This window comes from Zootoca vivipara, chromosome 6 (genome assembly GCF_963506605.1).
Source record: "Zootoca vivipara chromosome 6, rZooViv1.1, whole genome shotgun sequence".
NCBI lineage: Eukaryota > Metazoa > Chordata > Lepidosauria > Squamata > Lacertidae > Zootoca > Zootoca vivipara.
Window position 1 is genome coordinate 17,635,430 of NC_083281.1, and position 20,081 is coordinate 17,655,510.

Below are 20,081 nucleotides of genomic sequence, written 5' to 3' on the forward strand. Positions count from 1 at the left end.
TTATTATTTGGAGGCAGAGGACTTGGAAGCCCCACCCATTTTAAATCTCACCTCACTGAGTAGGCTTAGGCAAGGCACACTCTCTCTCTCTCTCTCTCTCTCTCTCTGGGATTACTAAGGAAGAACATGATGTGCTGTCTTTATTTGAAATACATCCCATAACTCAGTGGCAGACTTTGGGCTCTGAAATTTCAGTGGTGCTAAAATTCGGTGACCCCCCTGCCTCTCGCGCTCCGTTCTACAGCATTGTTTCGGCGGCACCCAATCGCACTTCCCTAAAACCGCCTATGCATAACCACAAAAGGTCCTGAAGATGAGGCAGTGTTGTGCAGTGGTTGGAGTGTTGGTTTAGGACCAGGAAGAACCAGGCAGAAGGGCCCTGCTCAGCCTTGATGTTGACTGAGTGAACATCAGTGTTCATCAGGCCAGTGGTTCTCAAAGGGTGTGGTGTGCCACACTCGTGTGGCAGGAGAGGGTGGCAAGTGTGGCAGGAAAGTTCAAGGACCATCAAAGAAACACTTAAACATTTCAGTGTAGTATAGAGGGGGGGGGGAATTATTTGCAGAATATGGATAGATGTGTTTTCAAAATGAGATCAAGACTGCGCATCAAGCACAACCTTGGGGAAAGCTGGAGAAAACTCATTTATAATTATATATTGGCAATGATTTGTGCTATTATGTAGCTGCATTTATACTTTTTGGGTGCCCCGTGATCATATTATAAAGTAGTTGTGTTCTGTGTTATAAATCAAGTGCGAGTAGGAGCTATTCCCTTTCGTTTTCCAATGTCATCAATAAGAAATTCTGTGTGGAGCGAGCCTTTCTTCTTCTTCTTCTGAAAACATGGCCCAGATAAAGAAGTTTGAGAAGCACTGCCTTAGGCCAACCAGTCACATTCTCAGCCTAGCCTAGCCTAGCCTACCTTACAGGGTGGCTGTTGTCAGGATTTTTTAAAAAAGGAAGGACAACCCTGTACGGCCACCTTGAGCTCTTTGGGGCGAAAGCCGAGATTTAAAAGCTAATAAAATAAGGTTTCTTATCCCACACAGTAGCATCCTTCCACTTACAAGGAAAAACCCCATTGACTTCTGCCCGTTTTGAGTCAACCTCCTCAGCTGAGGACAGAACTTCCTCCCTCCTATCAATGCCCAAGAAAAGGGGGGGGGGCTGCACTGTGGAACCCCCTGCTATCACACGCTCACCGCCTCCCTTTGCACACAAGCCTCGCCTAACAAACATAAAATCCCGTCTCTTTTCCCCCCACACCCGCCCAATCCTAGCCCAATGGAACAGCTGTCATGCTTTTATATCCTCCGGCTAAAAGGCAGCTTAAAAGCCCTGCCTGGAGGGGGACGTAAATTATGCATCAGAGAAAGCGCTGCTGTCGGGGGCTTCCAGCAGCCATCACCCGTGTCCCCACTTGATCACCAGCCCCACCCTGCTTCCCTCCCCTCTCCCACTTCCCCACCACCACACACACAAAATGCAAAAGTAAAATCCATTGCCCTCTGTTTCCAGTACTCTGCTTGCAGAGGGGTGCACAAGGACAATTCTTTGCCAAAGAACAAAACCAGAAGGGCGAGGTGCAGATGCAGCCGGAAGGTCGGGCTTTTCCAGGCAAGCCAAAAGGCCAAGATTAAAGAAAAGAAAAGAAAAAAAAGGCTGCAGCAACGTCACTGCAGTGAGATGTGCACAATGGCAACAGAGCCTCACCAAAAGAAATTTTGGCGAAGTGAGCACTGTCACCATTTTTTTATTATTATTATTTTGCAGAGCCCAGGATTCGAGACTTTGATAAGGTCAGGCAGTACCCTTCTACACCTTTCTTGTCTGCTTACCACATTATAGGTGGATTTATGGTTTATGACTAGACCAGGCAGAGCAGGCTGGGGGGGAAACAGTGTGCTTCAAGGAGGCTCTCACTTCTGTGTTCTGCCACAGAACAGACAGTGCACACTCTTCCTAAATGAAGAAACACAATATCTGAACCTAGAAAAAAACAAGCTTTTATACTGTATTCCGGGTGCTTATTTGATTAATTGTCTGTCTTTTATCTAATTAAGTTGAAATAAATGTGCACATTACCAAAAATAGATCCCATTTTGAAATGATTTGCTATTTAATAAATGAAAGCTCCTCCTCCTTGTTTCAGGAAAGAGAAGGCTTTGATATTTCTACTTTGCCATTCCCCGTTGTTAGTCACATATGGGAACTAGTTTCAAAACATAAACAAGCAGGTGTCTTAACGTCCTAACCCAGAATTAAAATGTGCCTTTACTCTTTTGCTTAGCCAGCACTAATCAAATTACAAAATGATTTTGTTGACTAACCTATTAGTGAAAGGTTGCAGTCCTAAGATAAAAATGCAGCTCTCTCATGTGTCCTCAATGCAGTATTCCCCCATTTCACAGACAGGGAAAACCGAGGCTTAGAAATGGCAGCTTTCCAGTGGAACCAGAGGTAGGACTTTAGCCCAGGCCTTCCCAGATGATCCAGAGTTTTCTTATCCACAAATACAAATGAGCAAAGTACCCTTTAGCACTGGCATCCCCAAACTGCGGCCCTCCAGATGTTTTGGCCTTACAACTCCCATGATCCCTAGCTAACAGGACCAGTGGTCAGGGATGATGGGAATTGTAGTCCAAAACATCTGGAGGGCCAAAGTTTGGGGGTGCCTGCTTTAGCACCACAGGGGCACAGATCCCAGCCTAAGCTAGTTGTGTAAACACATTATTATTATTATTATTATTATTATTATTATTATTATTATTATTATTATTATTGGAATAAAGGAGCCTGATCTCAGAGGAAAATCCCTCTAATTTCTCCCCTCATTCCTAATTTACATGTTGTTGTTGTTGTTGTTTAGTCATTTAGTCTTGTCCGACTCTTCGTGACCCCATGGACCATAGCACGCCAGGCACTCCTGTCTTCCACTGCCTCCCACAGTTTGGTCAGACTCTTGTTGGTGGCTTCGAAAACACTGTCCAACCATCCCGTCCTCTGTCATCCCCTTCTCCTTGTGCCCTCAATCTTTCCCAACATCAGGGTCTTTCCCAGGGAGTCTTCTCTTCTCATGAGGTGGCCAAAGTATTGGAGCCTCAGCTTCAGGATCTGTCCTTCCAGTGAGCACTCAGGGCTGATTTCCTTAAGAATGGATAGGTTTGATCTTCTTGCAGTCCATGGGACTCTCAAGAGTCTCCTCCAGCACCATAATTCAAAAGCATCAATTCTTTGGCGATCAGCCTTCTTTATGGTCCAGCTCTCACTTCCATACATCACTACTGGGAAAACCAATTTACATACCCTTTGAAGGACTAATTTACATACCCTCCAACATTTCTCTGACGAAAATAGGGACGTCCCATTCCATAATGACAATTTTACTATTTATACCCCACACATCTGACTGGGTTGCCCCAGCCGCTCTGGGCAGCTTTCAACAGGCATAAAAACATTTTTTTAAAAAAATAAATAAACAAAAAACCCTTCCCTGTACAGGATAACTCCATACCCTCCAACATTTCTCCATTGAAAATAGGGGAATCCTAAGGAAAAGCAGGACATTCCGGGATCAAATCAGAAACCAGGATGGCTTCTCTAAATCAGGGGAAATAGGGACACTTGGAGGGTCTGAATTTATTATCCCACTCTAAGAGTTGGCACCTGGAAGCCACTAGGCCATGGGTAGGCCAACTCAGGCCCAGGGGCCGGATCTGGCTCAATCGCCTTCTAAATCCGGCCCGCAGACGGTCCGGGAATCAGCGTGTTCTTACATGAGAAGAATGTGCCCTTTTATTTAAAATGCATCTCTGGGTTATTTGTGGGGCATAGGAATTGGTTCATCCCCTGCCCCCAAAATATAGTCTGCCCCCCCCCACAAGGTCTGAGGGACAGTGGACCGGACCCCTGCTGAAAAAGTTTGCTGACCCCTGCACTAGGCCCAAACCAACCCCACTGAGAGATGCTACCTGATCTCACATCTGTTGCCAACCTGGACACAAGAGTCTGGTTTGGAGAAGGGTAAAACCCAGGTCCCAGGGCCAGCCCAATATACCTGAGGCGGACCCCAAAATGCTGCCCCCCTCCCCGTCAAGGAAGAAGGGGGCAGGGAAGCTCTGCATCAGGAACAAGAAGAAAGATTGACACCAGAATCTGCTGCTCCAGTGGACCTGCCGCCTGAGGCAGTTGCCTCAGCTTGCCTCATGGGTGGGGCAGCCCAGACTGGCGTAACTCTCATCCCCTTTCTCACAGTTGTCCTTCAGAAAGTTAGTTTATCTGTCAAGATGCCAATCCTTTGCAATTCAGTGGAGTGCAGAAATTGACTAGACCAGATTTTGAGGCGCTTCTGGTCCAGTCAATTTGACTCCGGCCCTCTTCCTTTTCATGGTATATACATTGGCACGAGCACATACATGGATGCTCGGGTCATATTTGCACACACAATGCAATCAAGGCTGCACCGCTAGTACAAACTTACCTGGGGTTAAGTCCCATTGAATCCAGAGGAACATACCGTACTTCGGAGCTGCAAAACGGTTCCTAAATTTACCAAGCCTTTTATCCAGTACTCAGTAGCGCAATGTGCTTCAAATGTGCTTTAGAGGTGTACACAGTAAAGAGTTGGGTTAATGCACGGGAACGTTTTAGTGCTAAGTGCCCTGAGAGAGAAGCAGGGAAGCGAAGCTCACCTAGGGTGAGAGACTAGGAGAGGGAAGGAAAGCCCTCAGGTGAAGAGCTGGGAAACTCTGTCATTTTTCTATAGGTAGCCAGGATCAAGAGCTACCTTTGACAGAAGATTCTGCATCTGTGGGCTGCCTTTATAGTTTAGATACCCTGCTGCTGATTTTCTCTTCTATTTATGCTGTTGCTTTTATGAGAATTCGCGTTTCATTATGCATTCCTTAAAATGATTGCATTTGTATAATTATTTTGAGTTAGATGTTACATAGATGTTATGTTGTGAAATTTGTCTTGCATGCTGCAAGCCGCTCTGCAGTTTTCTGGCGAAAGGTGGCATATTATCATTATTATTACCTAACCCATTGCTACTTAAGCTGGGGCTGGTGTGTGTGTGTGTGTGTCTTTTGTTGCATGCATCTGTCCCCTGTAACTTCCCCAATCCACGGGCAGCCAGGGAAGCCGACTGACCCAGAGAAGGAATGGAATGTCGGGCAAAAATGTCGGCTTGATCAGCCGCTGGTGGGCAGCAAGAAACACCCAGCCCTCCCCCCTGCATTTCGCTTTGCAAAAAGCAAGCTGCCCCTCCCCTTCCCGTTTAGGCGCCGACCCCTTGACCCTTGGAACGTCACCATTCTGCTTGGAATGAGAGGAAAGGGGACACACACACACACACACACACACACACACACACACACACACGGGGCCGGCTTCTTTCTGTTCCTGCCATGAGTAACCAGGCCTGTCTCTGGAGGCCTGCAGACAGGTTTATGGATGTCGAGTCTCCAACCAAGCTGTGCTCAAAGTAGACCCATTGCAATGAATGGCCCAAGCCAGTGGTTCCCAACAGGTGGTCCGGGGACCCCCAGGGGTCCGCGAGCTATGCCAGAGGGGTCCGCAAGATGCTATTAGAATAAAAAATATATTAAATATATTTCGTATGATAACAGATTTTTTGTTTTGGCCGCTTCCTGCATGAGCAGAGTCTAGCGCAAAACTAGAATTAGATAGAGGCAGTAGTTCTGCTGTATGCCGTTAGGTGACGCTTTACAAACACTACTGATTTGCAAAGAGGCAGCGCGCGCATTCTACTAACGCTCACCTCCCCAAGATGCTTTGCGCGCGTCGGCTTCATTTGTGCGCTACTGCGCAGGTACCCTGTCTTCTCCATTCCCCTCCCTCCTCCCTGGCGCGCGCTGCCTCTTTGCAAAACAGTAGTGTTCGTAAACAAAGCGTTGTTTTTCGCGGAAGCTACAGTTCGCGTAGTTAAAAATGGACCGTTGGTTAAAAAGTGGTTCGTTAAAACGACAAAGGCCTACAGATGAAGAGGAAGAACTGTAAAAAACGTATAAATATAAAATATAAAAAGACTCTTAATTTGGCTCTCACTTTTTAATTTTAGGATTAGGAATTAATGGGGGTCCTTGTCACAATAGCGGCTCGATGAGGGGTCCTCGAGAAAATTTTGTTGGGAACCCCTGGCCCAAGCTCAGACTTGTTCATTTCAGTGGGTCTGCTCTGGGCAGGACTAACATTGGGGACAAGCCAATGCTTAGTGGTTAGAAGAGCAGGGTGGGGAACTGGGCCAAAAAAGAAGTGGGTTTCAGCTGGTGATGGTCTCTTGATGGGTGGGGCCTTCAAAGCTCTAGGCGAACCCCCATCCCCACTTCGGAACTCCCTGCCTATTGATCTCAAGCAGGGACCTTCACCAAAACCTTTGCAGCACCTGCTGAAAACATTTTTTTTTCTTTCGGCAAGCCTATCTAGGTACGAAGAATGCTGATGGGTGTTTTAATCTGGTTTTTAAAAAATAAAAATTAAATGGTTGTTTTGAACTTTCCCTGCCTGGAACAACTGATATAGCCACAGAAGGAGAGAGGTTGGGTAGACAGGGGTCAGCAAACTTTTTCAGCAGGGGGCTGGTCCACTGTCCCTCAGACCTTGTGGAGGGCCAGACTATATTTTTGGGCTGAGGGGAATGAACAAATTCCTAAGCCCCACAAATAACCCAGAGATACATTTTAAATAAAAGCACACATTCTACTCATGTCAAAACACCAGGCAGGCCCCACAAATAACCCAGAGATTGGTTTTAAATAAAAGGACACATTCTACTCATGTAAAAACACGCTGATTCCTGGACCATCCGTGGGCCGGATTTAGAAGGCGATTGGGCCTACCCATGGGGTAGAGCTTAATTCACACTCACCAGCACCATATTTGCTCCCAAGCTCTCCAAGCGGTCAAAGGAAGGCAAACCCTCCAGGCCGGAAGCATCTCAAAAACTGGCCCAGCCAATTTTACCACTCCTTGCTGATTTGCAAGGGATTAGCAACTGGGCTGATGGCTAACTTTCCTGAAGGGCACTGTGTGAAAGGAAGTGAGGGGGTAGTGGACGGAAATGTTAACCCTTCGTCCCTTAAAAGCCCTGCACGCCAGGTCTCCTAACACGGACGCATCCTTTTACCGCCCACATTGGTGAGAGGAGTGGGCCCAGCAGGCAAGGACCAGGATGGAGGCAAGAAGAAGACAGGACATTTTGGGGGGGGAGGGGGACGGGAAGTCAGCAGGCTAAATCTTCCTCCTTCCCCTAGGAGGCCTCGCTCACCCCATCGCCTCTAAAAAACCTGGATGCTGTTTCTCGATTTTTCCCAGGGCAGTCCACCCCTCCTCCCACGCTGGTCCTCCTTTCTCATCTCTCCCTCGCCTGCTCCCCCCTCACAAACCCCCCCATTGGAGGCTGACTTCTGCGCTTTGCAAGGTCGGAGGAGGAGGTTCCATGGGGCGGCTTGCAGCTCCGCCGCAGTGACTCCCAGGGCGACCCCCAGCTTTGAGGGCTGCCAGCACACACACGGCCCTCCTCTTTCCTCCTGCCTTTGCTTCCCCTTTCTTCAGTTCGATGCCCCCATTCTCAGGGTATTTGCTCAACAGATGGCGACTGCTGGAATGCAGAGGCCCGTGTGTGTGTGTGTGTGTGTGTGTGTGTGTGTGTGTGTGTGTAAACACTCACACTCTAATTAGCATAACTGCGATCCCCGGCTTTCTGCAGCACACGCTCACAGGTGTTGTAGGTGGGCACTCACGGCCTCTCCGCACATGCGCAGGGATTGCAAAACACAGATGGGAGGCCACGATGCATCTCCTTCCTGGCTTAAGGCACGGGGAGGGAAAGCAGAGCGTTGGCACGGCGGGGGGGGGGGCTGGATGAGAGAAGGCCCGGAACACTTAACACAAGCCAGTTTGTATCCCCCCCAAAAAATAAATAAAACACCCCACCTTAGGACAGGTTTGACTATATTGACCATAATTTCTTGCAATGGAGAAATCTGGTTTCACACATTTTTGTTCATAAGCCTGTTCTGTTTTTACAGTTGCCTCTGGGGTGTTGTTTTTAAAAAAATAAAAATCAGCGTGAAAATTCATCCTTAAATACTTGTTTTCAATTACTTATTCAAATACAGTGGTGCCTCACTTAACAAATGCCCTGCTTAACGAAATTTCCGCTTAACGAAATGATTTTTTGAGCGGAGGTTGCCTCGCTAGACAAATTCGTTTTATGAAAAATTTGTCTAGCGAATCGCGGTTTCCCATAGGAATGCATTGAAATTCAATTAATGAGTTCCTATGGGCAAAAAAAAATTCAAAAAAAATTCAATGCATTCCTATGGGATTCGCTAGACGAATTTTTCGTTATAAGAAAAGACCCGTGGAACGAATTAAATTCGTCTAGCGAGGCACCACTGTACTTGCTCTATCGCAAAACGAGCATTTCTGAGCACACCTCATCTGAAGGCCTGCCCTTCGAAATCCATTTTATTCTAAATGAGACAGTTCTTTCATACATCGCAAAATTCAAAGGACTGTGGAATCCAAAGAATAATTGCGTCCTGATCCATACGTTGGCCGATAAGACACAGATTACATCGTAAATTCACAGAACTCATAATCCTGAGGCACTGCTGATCATTTCTGCGCTAAGTTTGGGTGACCTTGGCTCCAGGAGTCTGGCACCCTGAGCGAGGCCAACATTTGCTGCCCGCAAATGGATCTTCTCAATTCTGAACCCCGTTGGCTCAGTGCCCTGTGCGGGGAAACAAACCACAGTGCTCTAAATCCAGCACTGCTTGGCACAGTTTAAGGGTATGCAGGTAAGCTGGGGTATGTTAAGAACCCAAAGGTATATCCCCCCCACACACCTTGTCTCTGGTGGAGACCACTATGCAAAGCCTGGTTTCACAGATGTGCCCCATCTTCTCATTTTCTGAGAGCCTTTGATCCTACAACTGGGGTCCCCAAAAGAAGTGGATGTAACTGGATGTGCTCACATTCCCCCCCTTTGCTCAGCCTTCCCTCTGCCCTCCTCTCCAACCTTTACTGACTTTCCCACATAATACACTGCTTAAATTCAGATGGAAAGCTCTGTAAGGCCCTCTTTGGCCATAGCTCTGCAAGCCGCTGAATACATTGTAGAAAAACAAGACAAGTAAGTCTAGACTCGACTGGCCCTCCTCACTTCATTAGAACCAGCATCTTAGTCCCAGAAGCATCTCATCGCTGGGTGAAAGTTTGCAGCTGCAACGTACAAATTACTCCAGTCTGTCATGGCTCTTGTGCCAAGGGACCGTGATTTTACAGAGGGACCCTCCCTCCATAGCCAGCTCCATGCAGCTCTCCAGTACAAATCCTGACTCAGTTATAATCTTACGAGGGGGCCTCAGCCGAGCCACCATTTTCTTTGCCTCAGCCTCCGTCCCTCATTATTATTACTTTGCAAGACGAGTCTCATAAATAATGGCCTGACACACAGGGCTGTGGCATAGATGGCTGAGTTAATATGAAAGCTGAAATTAGGAAGGGGAGCACTGTCTGCAAAGAAGCCTGCTACGAAAAGCATTGCTGGCTTCACAGATTTTGGAGAGGAGGGCTCAAAAGAGAAGAGAGTGCTCAAAAGAGAAGAGAGAATTCATATAGTTGGCACGCGTCATTCACAGTGAGGGCAATGTGATTCAGGAAGCATTCCCCTCACTCAGGACTGACTTTGCTTGCCTTGGTTAAGTCATTCTGCAATGCCACTCTTCCCGGACTGAAGGCAAATTAATTAAGCTGGATCTGATGGGAGTTATAGTCCAAAACATCTGGAAGACCCCAGGCTGAGCAAGGCTGCAATATTTAAATGCTAAGAACAACTATCATGATTATGGTGATCGTAACTGACTTTTTCAACTCAGTTTCTTAACTCTCGTTGCCGTGCAACAATTTTATTGTCAGGTTACCTGGTTCATTGTACCTTGTTTTTCGAACGTCTCCGTTGATGAACATTTTTGAACTCCGTAAACCCAGAAATAAATGCTTCGGTTTTCAAACTCGCCTCAGAAGTCGCACATGCCACCCAGCTTCCGCATTGAGCTTTCTGTATCGAGTCTTCCGTACTGAGTTTTTGGTTTTCAAACATTTCAGAACTCGGTCTTCCGGAATGGATAACGTTCGAAAACCGAGGTACCGCTGTATTTTGTTATACGTGGACCACTGCTAGTTATTTTTCTTGAGCTTCCCTATTTTGTTGACCCGTGTCAAATATTTTTAGTTGAGATGGATGTCTTTTCTTTTTCTACACTTGTTCTCTTAAATTATTTCTTCACTGTATTAGCGCTTTTGGTCAAAGACATCACTTTTCACACTTCCTTTAGATACTTAATTCCGCCTAAAGAGCTCTCTCTGCAATGCTCTCCTTGCCTTGTGCCCACACAAAAAATCCAGGACCACGGAAGCAGAGCCTTTCTCCTCCCTCCAGCATCCGCTAAACCTACCTTGTTCGCTGGAGTTATCACCGCTCTGCGATGCGATCCCACCACTGGAAGGTCCCGGCGTTCCCGAGTGCGTGGATCCCGTCTCATCGTGGTCCCGGATCCAAGAGTTGTTCTGCAGGCGAAGAGAGCACACATGGCAAGGCTAGCTGTGTGAGTGGGCACCAGGATATTACCCAGAACCACATTTCCCTTTCATCCCCAACCCAGGAAGAATGGTTATCAGCAGAAGGGTAGATTAGATATAGAGCCCTTCACCTGTCACCTGCAAGGCAATTCTTATTCCTGAGTGCCGTGAATGGCTTGGAAGAGAAGCTTTGCAAGAACTGAGCTGATCCTTGAAAGTGCTCGGCTGTCCCAAATGCCACGCAACCAGAGTCAAATCTATATTGTATTCTTAATTAAACTAATTAGCTAACTAAATCGCCTCCCTCGCCCATACCTCAGGGCAAGGTACAAAATGCAAGGAACGTGGCGTGGAAAACCAGTTAAACACGACACAGAAAATAAGAGCAGGTGAATGTAAAGGCAGTACAAAATAGACGCCCGTCAGCTAACAAAAACTTATAGACGGCCCATGTACATTCTGCAAACCAATTAGAACACCTTGCAATTAATTCTTTATTGACCTCGAAGCATCCCTCATCCCTGAGCATATGAGGAGGAGGAGAAAAATAGTTCTCTGGGAAAGTTTCTCTCTCTCCACCACTCCTGTTCCCCAGTCACTTTGGGTGCTCAGTATGGAAAGTTCCCCATGATGGGAACTGTAGTCCAATGATTTGGAGGGCACCAGACTGCCTGCACCCCCTTAAAAGTCCTCCCAATATCCCTGCAAGGTAGGCCGGTATTATTAGTACCCCATGCGTGTTTGTAAACAGGGACCATTGGAAGGCAAATTCTTCCCTACCCTGGCCCTGCGCCAACAGGAAGAAACAAACAGACAAAATAAAGCTCAGTTGATTAGAGCATGGTGCTGATAACGCCAAGGTTGCAAGTTTGATCCCCGTAAGGGACAGCTGCGTGCTCCTGCATTGCAGGGGGTTGGACTAGATGATCCTCAGGGTTCCTTCCAACTCTACGATTCTATGAAATTTGTTTTTCCTGGCAAGGGTATTCGGCAAGGGTGGCAGCTTTGCCGGTTCGACTTCCGCCTGTCCAGAGGCTGCTGCCAGCTCAGGGAATCCTTGCCATGGGGGAAAGGGGGGCAATTCCCTTATCCGCAGCTCCCAGTTCCTTCTCCCATGCAAGCCTTTCCACCCCTCCCCATAAATCCTTTAAGGAGGGGGCCAGGATTTAGCAGGGATTTCCACAACGCCTCCGCTGGGGCTGTAATTATTTTGACCCCCCCTTCCTTTCCTTCCCTTGCCCAATTGAACAGAGTTCAAAGGGGGACACCGGGCCTCTCGCACAGCTACCGAAGGGGCTCGGATAGACTTGCCGGGGGACTAAAACAAAGCCCTGGGTCCCCCGCGCCCCCACCCTGCCCTCTCATGCCCTGCCTGATTAACCTGGCAGAGCTGATCACAGGAGCCCCACAAGCGAGAGGCCTAGGGGGTTCAGGGGGTTAAGGAGCTGCGGATTTCGAAAGCGAACCTAACACTTGTAGACCACAATAAACGGGAAGGGAGGGGTCAGGGGGTCGCTGTTTCAAACTCTAGGAAGCGAAGGTAGCAACACTAGCGGTTAATTAAGTGCAGGCCCAGGAGCTTCTGCCCAAAGCGGATTTCACGAGAGCCGCTTAAGAGTCAAGTCCAGGGCTGAGATTTGGCTCCCCAGCCAAAGAACGGAGACTTAAGGGGCATAAGCAGAGAGAAGCATGTTAACGGGGGTGGGATTTGAATGTTTAATAATTATTATTTGGGATTTGGGATATTAACATTCCCCACGCCCAATCATGAAACCGACGGCCGCAGCAAAAGCCGCTACCTTTTTTTTCTATTTATTAAAAATCGCACTTCCCTACAAGAAGATAGTACACACGGAAGAAAAACACAGTGCTGCAATAAGAATGTCAAACGAAGAATCTCAGGTTCGAAAGGCATGTCTGAATAGTACCGTTATTAGAAGGCATTAAAAAATGGGTAGGGAATGGCTCCTGCCAAACTTCTATTGGCAAGGAGTTCCGCAGGGCTGCCCCAGTCAAGGCTTGGCCCCGGGTAAAAGCCAGGCAAAAGTTACACGGCATGTAGGCTCACCCAAAGTGCACTTCTTACCTGCCCTTCATAGGAAGGCCCCACTGCAGGTGTAAAAAAATGCAATATTAATATTAGCCCTAGCAATTTACAATTGGGAGGACCGAGGTTGGTCAAAATATCAGTGTCAAAGGGTAAAAATGGGAAATTCAGATGACTTGTTTTAAAAAAATAAAAATAAGGGGGAGGTTAGGCACATATTGAAAGCCCTGGAGCACAATAGCTAATCAGAACCTCCATGTAGAGACGCAGTGTACCTGTGATAAAGCAGGGCGTGGGGTGAAAAAACAGGGGCAGGCCACCAGGCCTTGCTTACAGGCTCCCTTAGGCAGTCTGTCGCTGGTGATGGGAGAAGACAGGGCTCCATCCGACAGCGCTTTCTTTCCCCTTCATGTTCAGCGTGGAAGGGGAGATGAACGGCTAAGAAAGGAGTCGGTCCTCAGATGCCGGGCTGCGGATGTTGCTAGAATGAGCCTCCTCCTCCTCCCCTCCATATCCCTGCGCCAACAACCCCCCCCAAAAAAACCCTCCACTCTGCGAAGCTTCCAGCCCGATAGCCCCGGGGCACATTAAAAATGCAAGGAAGTTGCTATAGGCAAATGAATGTGTTGACTGCATTAGCGGGGCTTGGGAAAAAATGAAAAAGTTGCCAGGGCGGGGAGGGGAGAGATCAGGGGCAGTGCAAGAGGCGACCACGTCTCCTTCATTACCAGCTAACTGTCAGGGGTAATTATTTTCCAAATGTCCGACCCTTTTCTTTCAAGCTCATGAATGTTGCAAGAAGAGCTGGGTTGCCCCCTCCCCCCCTTCCCTTACAGGGGAAGGGGTGAGAGTGACCATACGGGCTGGGAGAGAAGGGGTTATATTTATTTTACACCATTATTAATCACTCTTCCCCCCCCTCCAATTAAGGTAGACCAAAAAGAGTGGAAAGTGGCTCGAGAGATAAGGTTGGCTTTGTATGATGCAAACACACCACTCCTTTCTCCCCCTTGCCACTGCCGATCAAAAGGCTTTTTGAAGCAAACAGAAGCCTGCTAAACCTGTTGGGGGGCGGGACAAGGGGTACCGGGGGCGGGGGGGGGAGATCCCAAAGTCAGCTATATTTCAAAATGCTTTATGTGAGAAGTAGGGTAGCCCGAGGATATCCAATGTTATTTCTGCGCCTCGGTCCGCCTCGACAAAAAGTATCATCGCATGGCAAAACGCTACTTGAAGGCAAAAGATTCGCACCCTTGGAACTCCAGCTAGGACTGGGGAAAGCCTCTGTTCCTAAACATTGGGGAGTCATTGGTGGAGACCATTGGTGTCATTCTGTATGGCCTGATTTCAAGGGCCCTCTCTCTGCGAGTGGTCACTTCAGATCTGTGGCAAAAGTGAGCTCTTCCCTAGTCTGGCACCCTGTTGGGCGGAGAGGAAAACATTTGCTTTGGCCCCACCTATAAGAATAATAATTCTATTATTTATCTGCCTCTCATCTGACTAGGGACCCAGGTGGCGCTGTGGTTAAACCACTGAGCCTAGGGCTTGCTGATCAGAAGGTCGGCGGTTCGAATCCCTGTGACGGGGTGAGCTCCCGTTGCTTGGTCCCAGCTCCTGCCAACCTAGCAGTTCGAAAGCACATCAAGTGCAAGTAGATAAATAGATACCACTACAAGTGGGAAGGTAAACGGCGTTTCCATGTGCTGCTCTGCTTTGCCAGAAGCGGCTTTGTCATGCTGGCCACATGACCTGGAAGCTATACGCCGGCTCCCTCAGCCAATAATGCGAGATGAGCGTGCAACCCCAGAGTCAGTCACGACTGGACCTAATGGTCAGGGGTCCCTTTACCTTTACCAGAATAATAATTTTATTATTTATCTGCCTCTCATCTGACTAGGTTGCCCCAGCCACTCTAGGCAGCTTCCAACAAAATATAAAAAACACAACCAAACATCAAACCTTAAAAACTTCCCTAAACAGGGCTGCCTTCAGATGTCAAGTCAGATAGTTGTTTATTTCCTTGACATCTGGTGGGAGGGCGTTCCACAGGGTGGGCGCCATTACCGAGAAGGCCCTCTGCCTGGTTCCCTGTAGCTTCACTTCTCGCAGGGAGGGAACCGGCAGAAGGCCCTCGGAGCTGGACCTCAGTGTCCGGGCAGAACAATGGGGATAGAGACGCTCCTTCAGGTATACAGTCAAACCTCAGCTGTCAAACGTAATCCGTTCCGGAAGACCGTTGGCCAACCAAGGCGTGGCTTCTGATTGGTTGCAAGAGTTTCTTGCACTCAAGCAGAAGCCATATCAGATGTTCGGGTTCTGAAAAATGTTCAAAAACCGGGGCATTTACTTCTGGGTTTTTGGCGTTCAGGAGCCGAAATGTTCGAAAACGGAGCCGTTCGAGAACCGAGGTTTGACTGTACTGGGCAGAGGCCATTTAGGGATTTTAAGATCACCACCAAGCCTTTGAGTTGTGCTCAGAAACATACTGGGAGACAATGTAAATCATTTAGGACCAGTGTTATATGGCCCCGGCAGCTGCTCCCAGTCACCAGCTATATTCTGGATTAGTTGTAGTTTCTTACAAAAGCAGAATGTGTATTAGATAGTACCTGTAACAGACTGAAGTAGTAGATTGGGCATATTAGCCAAGTAAGAGTCTCTCAGCAGAGAAAGCAGGTTAGGCTATGATCTCCACACTTTTACGCACAAAATAGGGAGCTGGAGCAGCAGGCCCTGGATAAGAGCAGGATTTAAGACTAGAAGGGACTCTTCTGAAGTCAATATGTTTGGAAGAAACAGCTGTATAAGAAATATCTGGGGTTATCATTTCCTAAACCGAAGAGGGTGGGATCACATCATTGCAGCAGCAAATGTTATGTCCCCGATACAACAACTGGGTTCTGAAAAGTTGCCATTAACTCTCAGGGGGGAAAAGGGGAGCACTGTGAGGCCAGACAAGACTTCTTATAACTCTTGCCCAGCATAAAGAAAGCTGACCCAAGCTAGTTGGTCAGAAATGGTTAGAAAACACAAGGTCACATGATGGATTACTTATTTATTAAAGTGATTGTTTCAACCTCCCCTTTTCAGGGATGGAAAGAACAGAATTCCAGCATGTCGAGAGAGCAGAGAAAACGGCAAACACGGGCTTAAAATTTCATCACAAAAAGGCAGCGCAGCTAATGGTAATAAATAACTAATTATAAAAGGTTGTTTCCACAGGAGGAAAAGAGCTATGTCCCATTGTAAAAAAAAAAGGGGGGGTGGTAAATAAAGAATGTAGCATTAAGCCAGATCACTATCCTCTTTAACTGGCACAGGCACAACAACTCTAGGATTCCAAATTGCAATGTGAAATAACGATCTGGAAAATTTGCTGTTACCACAATTGCATATTGGCTATTGGGAAAATAGGAATTTGCTGTATTGCAAGTCCAACCATTGGTCCACGTAGCACATTACTGTCTACACTGGCTAGTGGTGCCTTTCCATGGTTCCAGATAAGGGTCCATCTTTTGGGATGTAATCCACTGGGAGCAGTCAAATACAACATTCCTTGTTTTCCTAGAGTGGACTTGCAAGGGGATGTTTGGTCCAGCCAGTTGAAACTTCCTGTTCCTCCTGGGCTGCAGCATCCTTCCTTTTGCATGTGATAGAAGGTGGGCATGATCTAACCTGTCCAGGTAACAAAAGGACGAGTCACGCAGCACACCTCTCTCTTTTTCACTTCCTTCTTTGTTTGACCAGCTTCTAGCTAGGACTCCTCTGCTAGCTCCCAGTTAGCAGAAGCACTGGGATCATTCCTCCATATGAGGTAGATCTACTACTTTTATAGACTTTGAATAAGATTGTGGTGTCTTTATTCTTTTAAGAGGGATTCAAGGGAACTTACCAGGAACGTACAATTCAATCTGAGACAGATTGAATTGTATAATAGTGAGAGGCTCACACGAGCCTGCAACCAGCTATGTGCTTTGCATGTAAAATGGGGGAATGTAAGCTCTGCTAAGTAAAGGAACTTGCTAGCACAAGTTAGGAAGGATATTAATAAACAATATATGCTCTCTTGCCATCCTGAACATTCCCACACCTCTCAGTCCTACCTGAAGATGCTAGAGATTGAACCTTCAGCCCTTTAACCCATGAGCTATTGCAGATAAGCATCCCAAACTCATGAATGATGCTTTGCATCAAGGGAGCGCTGTGCATGGAAATGCCACTGGGAGATCCTTACACCACACCACTTTTCCTATAAAACATTTTGCAATATAGCTGACTTAGGGATGCCGCCGATCACCAGCGCAACATTCAGACACCAGCGCAACATTCAGACACGCACCTGAGAATCTACATTTACAAATTTCCATGTCGGCAGAAAACTCCTTGAAAACTTTAAGAAAACTTTTTCTTAAAGTCAAATTATGATTGCAGCAGGCAAACGGTTCGGCTGCAGCCAGGGCCTTGTTACCCAAAGCTCATGCCCCGCACATGTGTCCTACCTGATCAGAGAGGCTGGCGCAGGAGCCGCCAAAATCTTCAAGGTCGGATTTTGAGCCCCCGTCTCTGTCGTCGATGACCAAGTCGATGGGCATCTTCCCCTTGAGGCAAGTGATGTAGCGGTGGCAGAAATTGTCACAGAGGTCATGTACCTGCCCAAAAGAAAGACAAAAGTGAAAATGTCGGAGTGGCTGGTTTAAAAGCCAGGAATTTCCAGCTGGTAAGTATTCTTCTACCTGAACATTCAGAACTGTTCCTGCATTTGTATTTTGTTGAATGCACCATGCATTTTGAGGTGAAGAGCACACAAACTTTTTTCCCCTACTGACCTCATGCCCTGACCCACGAGGCATTGTCCCAGACCTAACAAAACTCAACAGGAACCACCACACTAGTCTAGGTGTTCAAGGTGTTGGGTGCAACCCCCCAGGCTTCCCCATTTGGCCTGCCAGACCATTTAAGCCACCAGCTCTACACAAAGAACTACAGAAGAAGGGCAGTATACAAATTTAATAATAATAATAATAATAATAATAATAATAATAATAATAATAATAATAATGGTTTGCAGCTGATTGTCGGGTCTTGACGAAGCCCCCTTGCAAGTGCTCTGGCAAAATCCTTTTAAAGCAACTCTAAAAAGAGATTAGGCAATTTCACAGGAGGGAAAGTCTCTTAATATCTCTAAGGCAAGCTAACTAAGCAGAAACTCCATGTTCAGAGGTAGTGTACCTGAGAACATCAAATGCTGAGGGATCAATGGTAGGGAAGGCGCCTGCCTTTGTTGTCTGCCCACAAGCATCCCAGAGGCTTCTGGACAGCCATAGGATGCTGGAGCAGGTGGCCTGATCCGGCAGCAGAGCCATTCTTACACCTTTGTGTTTCATCTGCACAAGCAACTTCCCCAATTTAAAATAAAAGGGTCATAGGCTTTAGCCACGCTCGTGCCATACATTGAAAGCGTGTGGCTTCCGGCAAAGAATGCTGGGAGCTATAGTTTCTTGAGGGTGCTGGGACACAGTGGATCAATGAGGGGCAAACAACAATTCCCAGGATTCTTTGGGGGAAGCTATGTGCTTCACAAGTACGGTGTGGATGCGAGCTTGTTTGTCCACAGTTTTATTTGTAAGCTGGGCTGGGTCAAGACATTGCAATGCTCAAGGCAGAGGCACCTCACTCCCATTCCTGAAAACACATCTCCTGCTCGCCATCATGGAGCACGTTTCCTATTAGACTGTGGTCCCCATGGATCACACCTGTCTGCCTCCTACTCTGCCACCCAGAATGGCTTGCAAAATCGGTGGCCTCACTTTGCATCAGGAATAGGGGCAGTTGCCGCTGCCTCCACCTCCCCATGGGAGAGCATTCAAATATGCAACCCTCTACCCCACCAGCAGCCTGGAATGGAACAGTCCAGGCTTGAGCATTTGATTCTGCTCACTGTGTCAACCAACCCTAAGCAACCAGGAGTTCTGGAAGAAACCAAGAACTCAGGGAAGGGGGGAGGGGGCAAGATATACAATGCTCATGGACTTATTCCTTTCTAATCATGGCATAACAGATAAGGTCCTTTCCTACATCAGTAACTGGGTTCAAGAGCAGGAATCAGAGAGTATGTTTATATGCCCAGGATTTCCCTGCTTCATAAGAAAAGCCCCCATTTTACATATTTTTAAGTCCTCTGATTTTCTGTTTTATTCGCTTTTCTGTGCTTTTATATTGCTGTTTTATCAGGCTCTGTTTTTGTTCCTGTTTATATATATATGTGGGTTTTGTAAAGTTTAGTCTTATTATTTCATTATCATTTCATTTGCTTAAACAGTATATTGTTCGTTTTTTTAGACTTAGAGATTCTTGAAATACTAATCGGTTTATGAATGCTTTAACATGAATAAATAAATGCCCCATTGCCCTTTTCAGAGCTCCTCTTGAAGCACCAGGCTCTAGAAACTTGGCAGGGCTTTTGTTTTTAATAAACAGACCGCCAGCCAGGGCTTATTCTGAACGTACAAGAAGCCAGCACCTTGCTGAAACTAAGCGGGTCTGGATCTGGTAACTGCCTAGTGAATTTTTGGAACCCCCTTAATGTTAGCATGCCAGAGATCTAAGAGACTTCAGTGGTGGCTGAATGGGGCTGCCGCTTCCCCTTTTCGCCTCCCCACAGCCTTTTCTCTGACCCAGCAGAGCACCACCAACCCCCATCTCCCTCTTCTGAACTCAGAAACACCCCTTTCCCCAGGACAAAGAATTAAACCCCAGCTTCTAGAGTCCGCTGCTTCCCAGCAGGTGCCCTCTGCGTGAATCAAAGGGTTAATTACATTAACAAGGGATTTATCAGGTTACAAACACTGAGTTTTATTGTGTGGCTAACGAGCTCATTACCCTAGCAAAGAGCGTGCCTTTATTTCCACACACACACACACACACACACACAAACACACAAAACCCTATGCCCCACCTGTAGAGGCAACCAGTGGGGTTTTCACATGTGGGTTTGGGCTGGTTAAAGGGGGGTAGACTTGAAATAACCTTTCTCCGAACCACCCACTCTTTCCCAGGGCCCACCAAATAACTCAAAGAGCCTCGAAAGCTGGAGTGTCAGGGAGGAGACATCTCCCTGATATGTTAGATTTCTAGGTGAAAGGATTGTTCAATTTTTGTAAAGATAAACATTCAGGTTTCACATAGAAGGTGATCACGTCAGGGAGAAGGGTTATAGTCTAGTCCGTCCGTCCCCGACTTGCTAGCTTTCTGCGGCCACATTTATTTATTATCTATTCATTTCGTTCATGGAATTTCTATCCTGAGCTTCCTCCCAGAGGAGCCCAGAGCAGCGAGCATCAAAACGTTAAAATGGTGCAATAAAAATAAAGCATTTAGAACATCTTAAAAAATAAAAAATAAAAAAAGCAACAAACCACCCT

At 47.0% G+C, this 20,081-nt stretch overlaps 1 protein-coding gene across 5 annotated transcripts in view; it reads right to left on the minus strand.

Moving 5' to 3' along the window:
* The window catches only part of MEIS3 (Meis homeobox 3), a 74,165-nt gene that overhangs the window by 27,464 nt on the left and 26,620 nt on the right, over nucleotides 1-20,081 (minus strand). For all 5 annotated transcript variants that reach the window (XM_060275538.1, XM_060275534.1, XM_060275535.1 and 2 more), the window contains 2 exons: nucleotides 17,160-17,309; nucleotides 10,490-10,601 (listed from right to left, as the gene is read on the minus strand). In XM_060275538.1, the coding sequence (XP_060131521.1) occupies nucleotides 10,490-10,601; nucleotides 17,160-17,309 (262 nt within the window). The remainder of the gene's footprint in view (nucleotides 1-10,489; nucleotides 10,602-17,159; nucleotides 17,310-20,081) is intronic.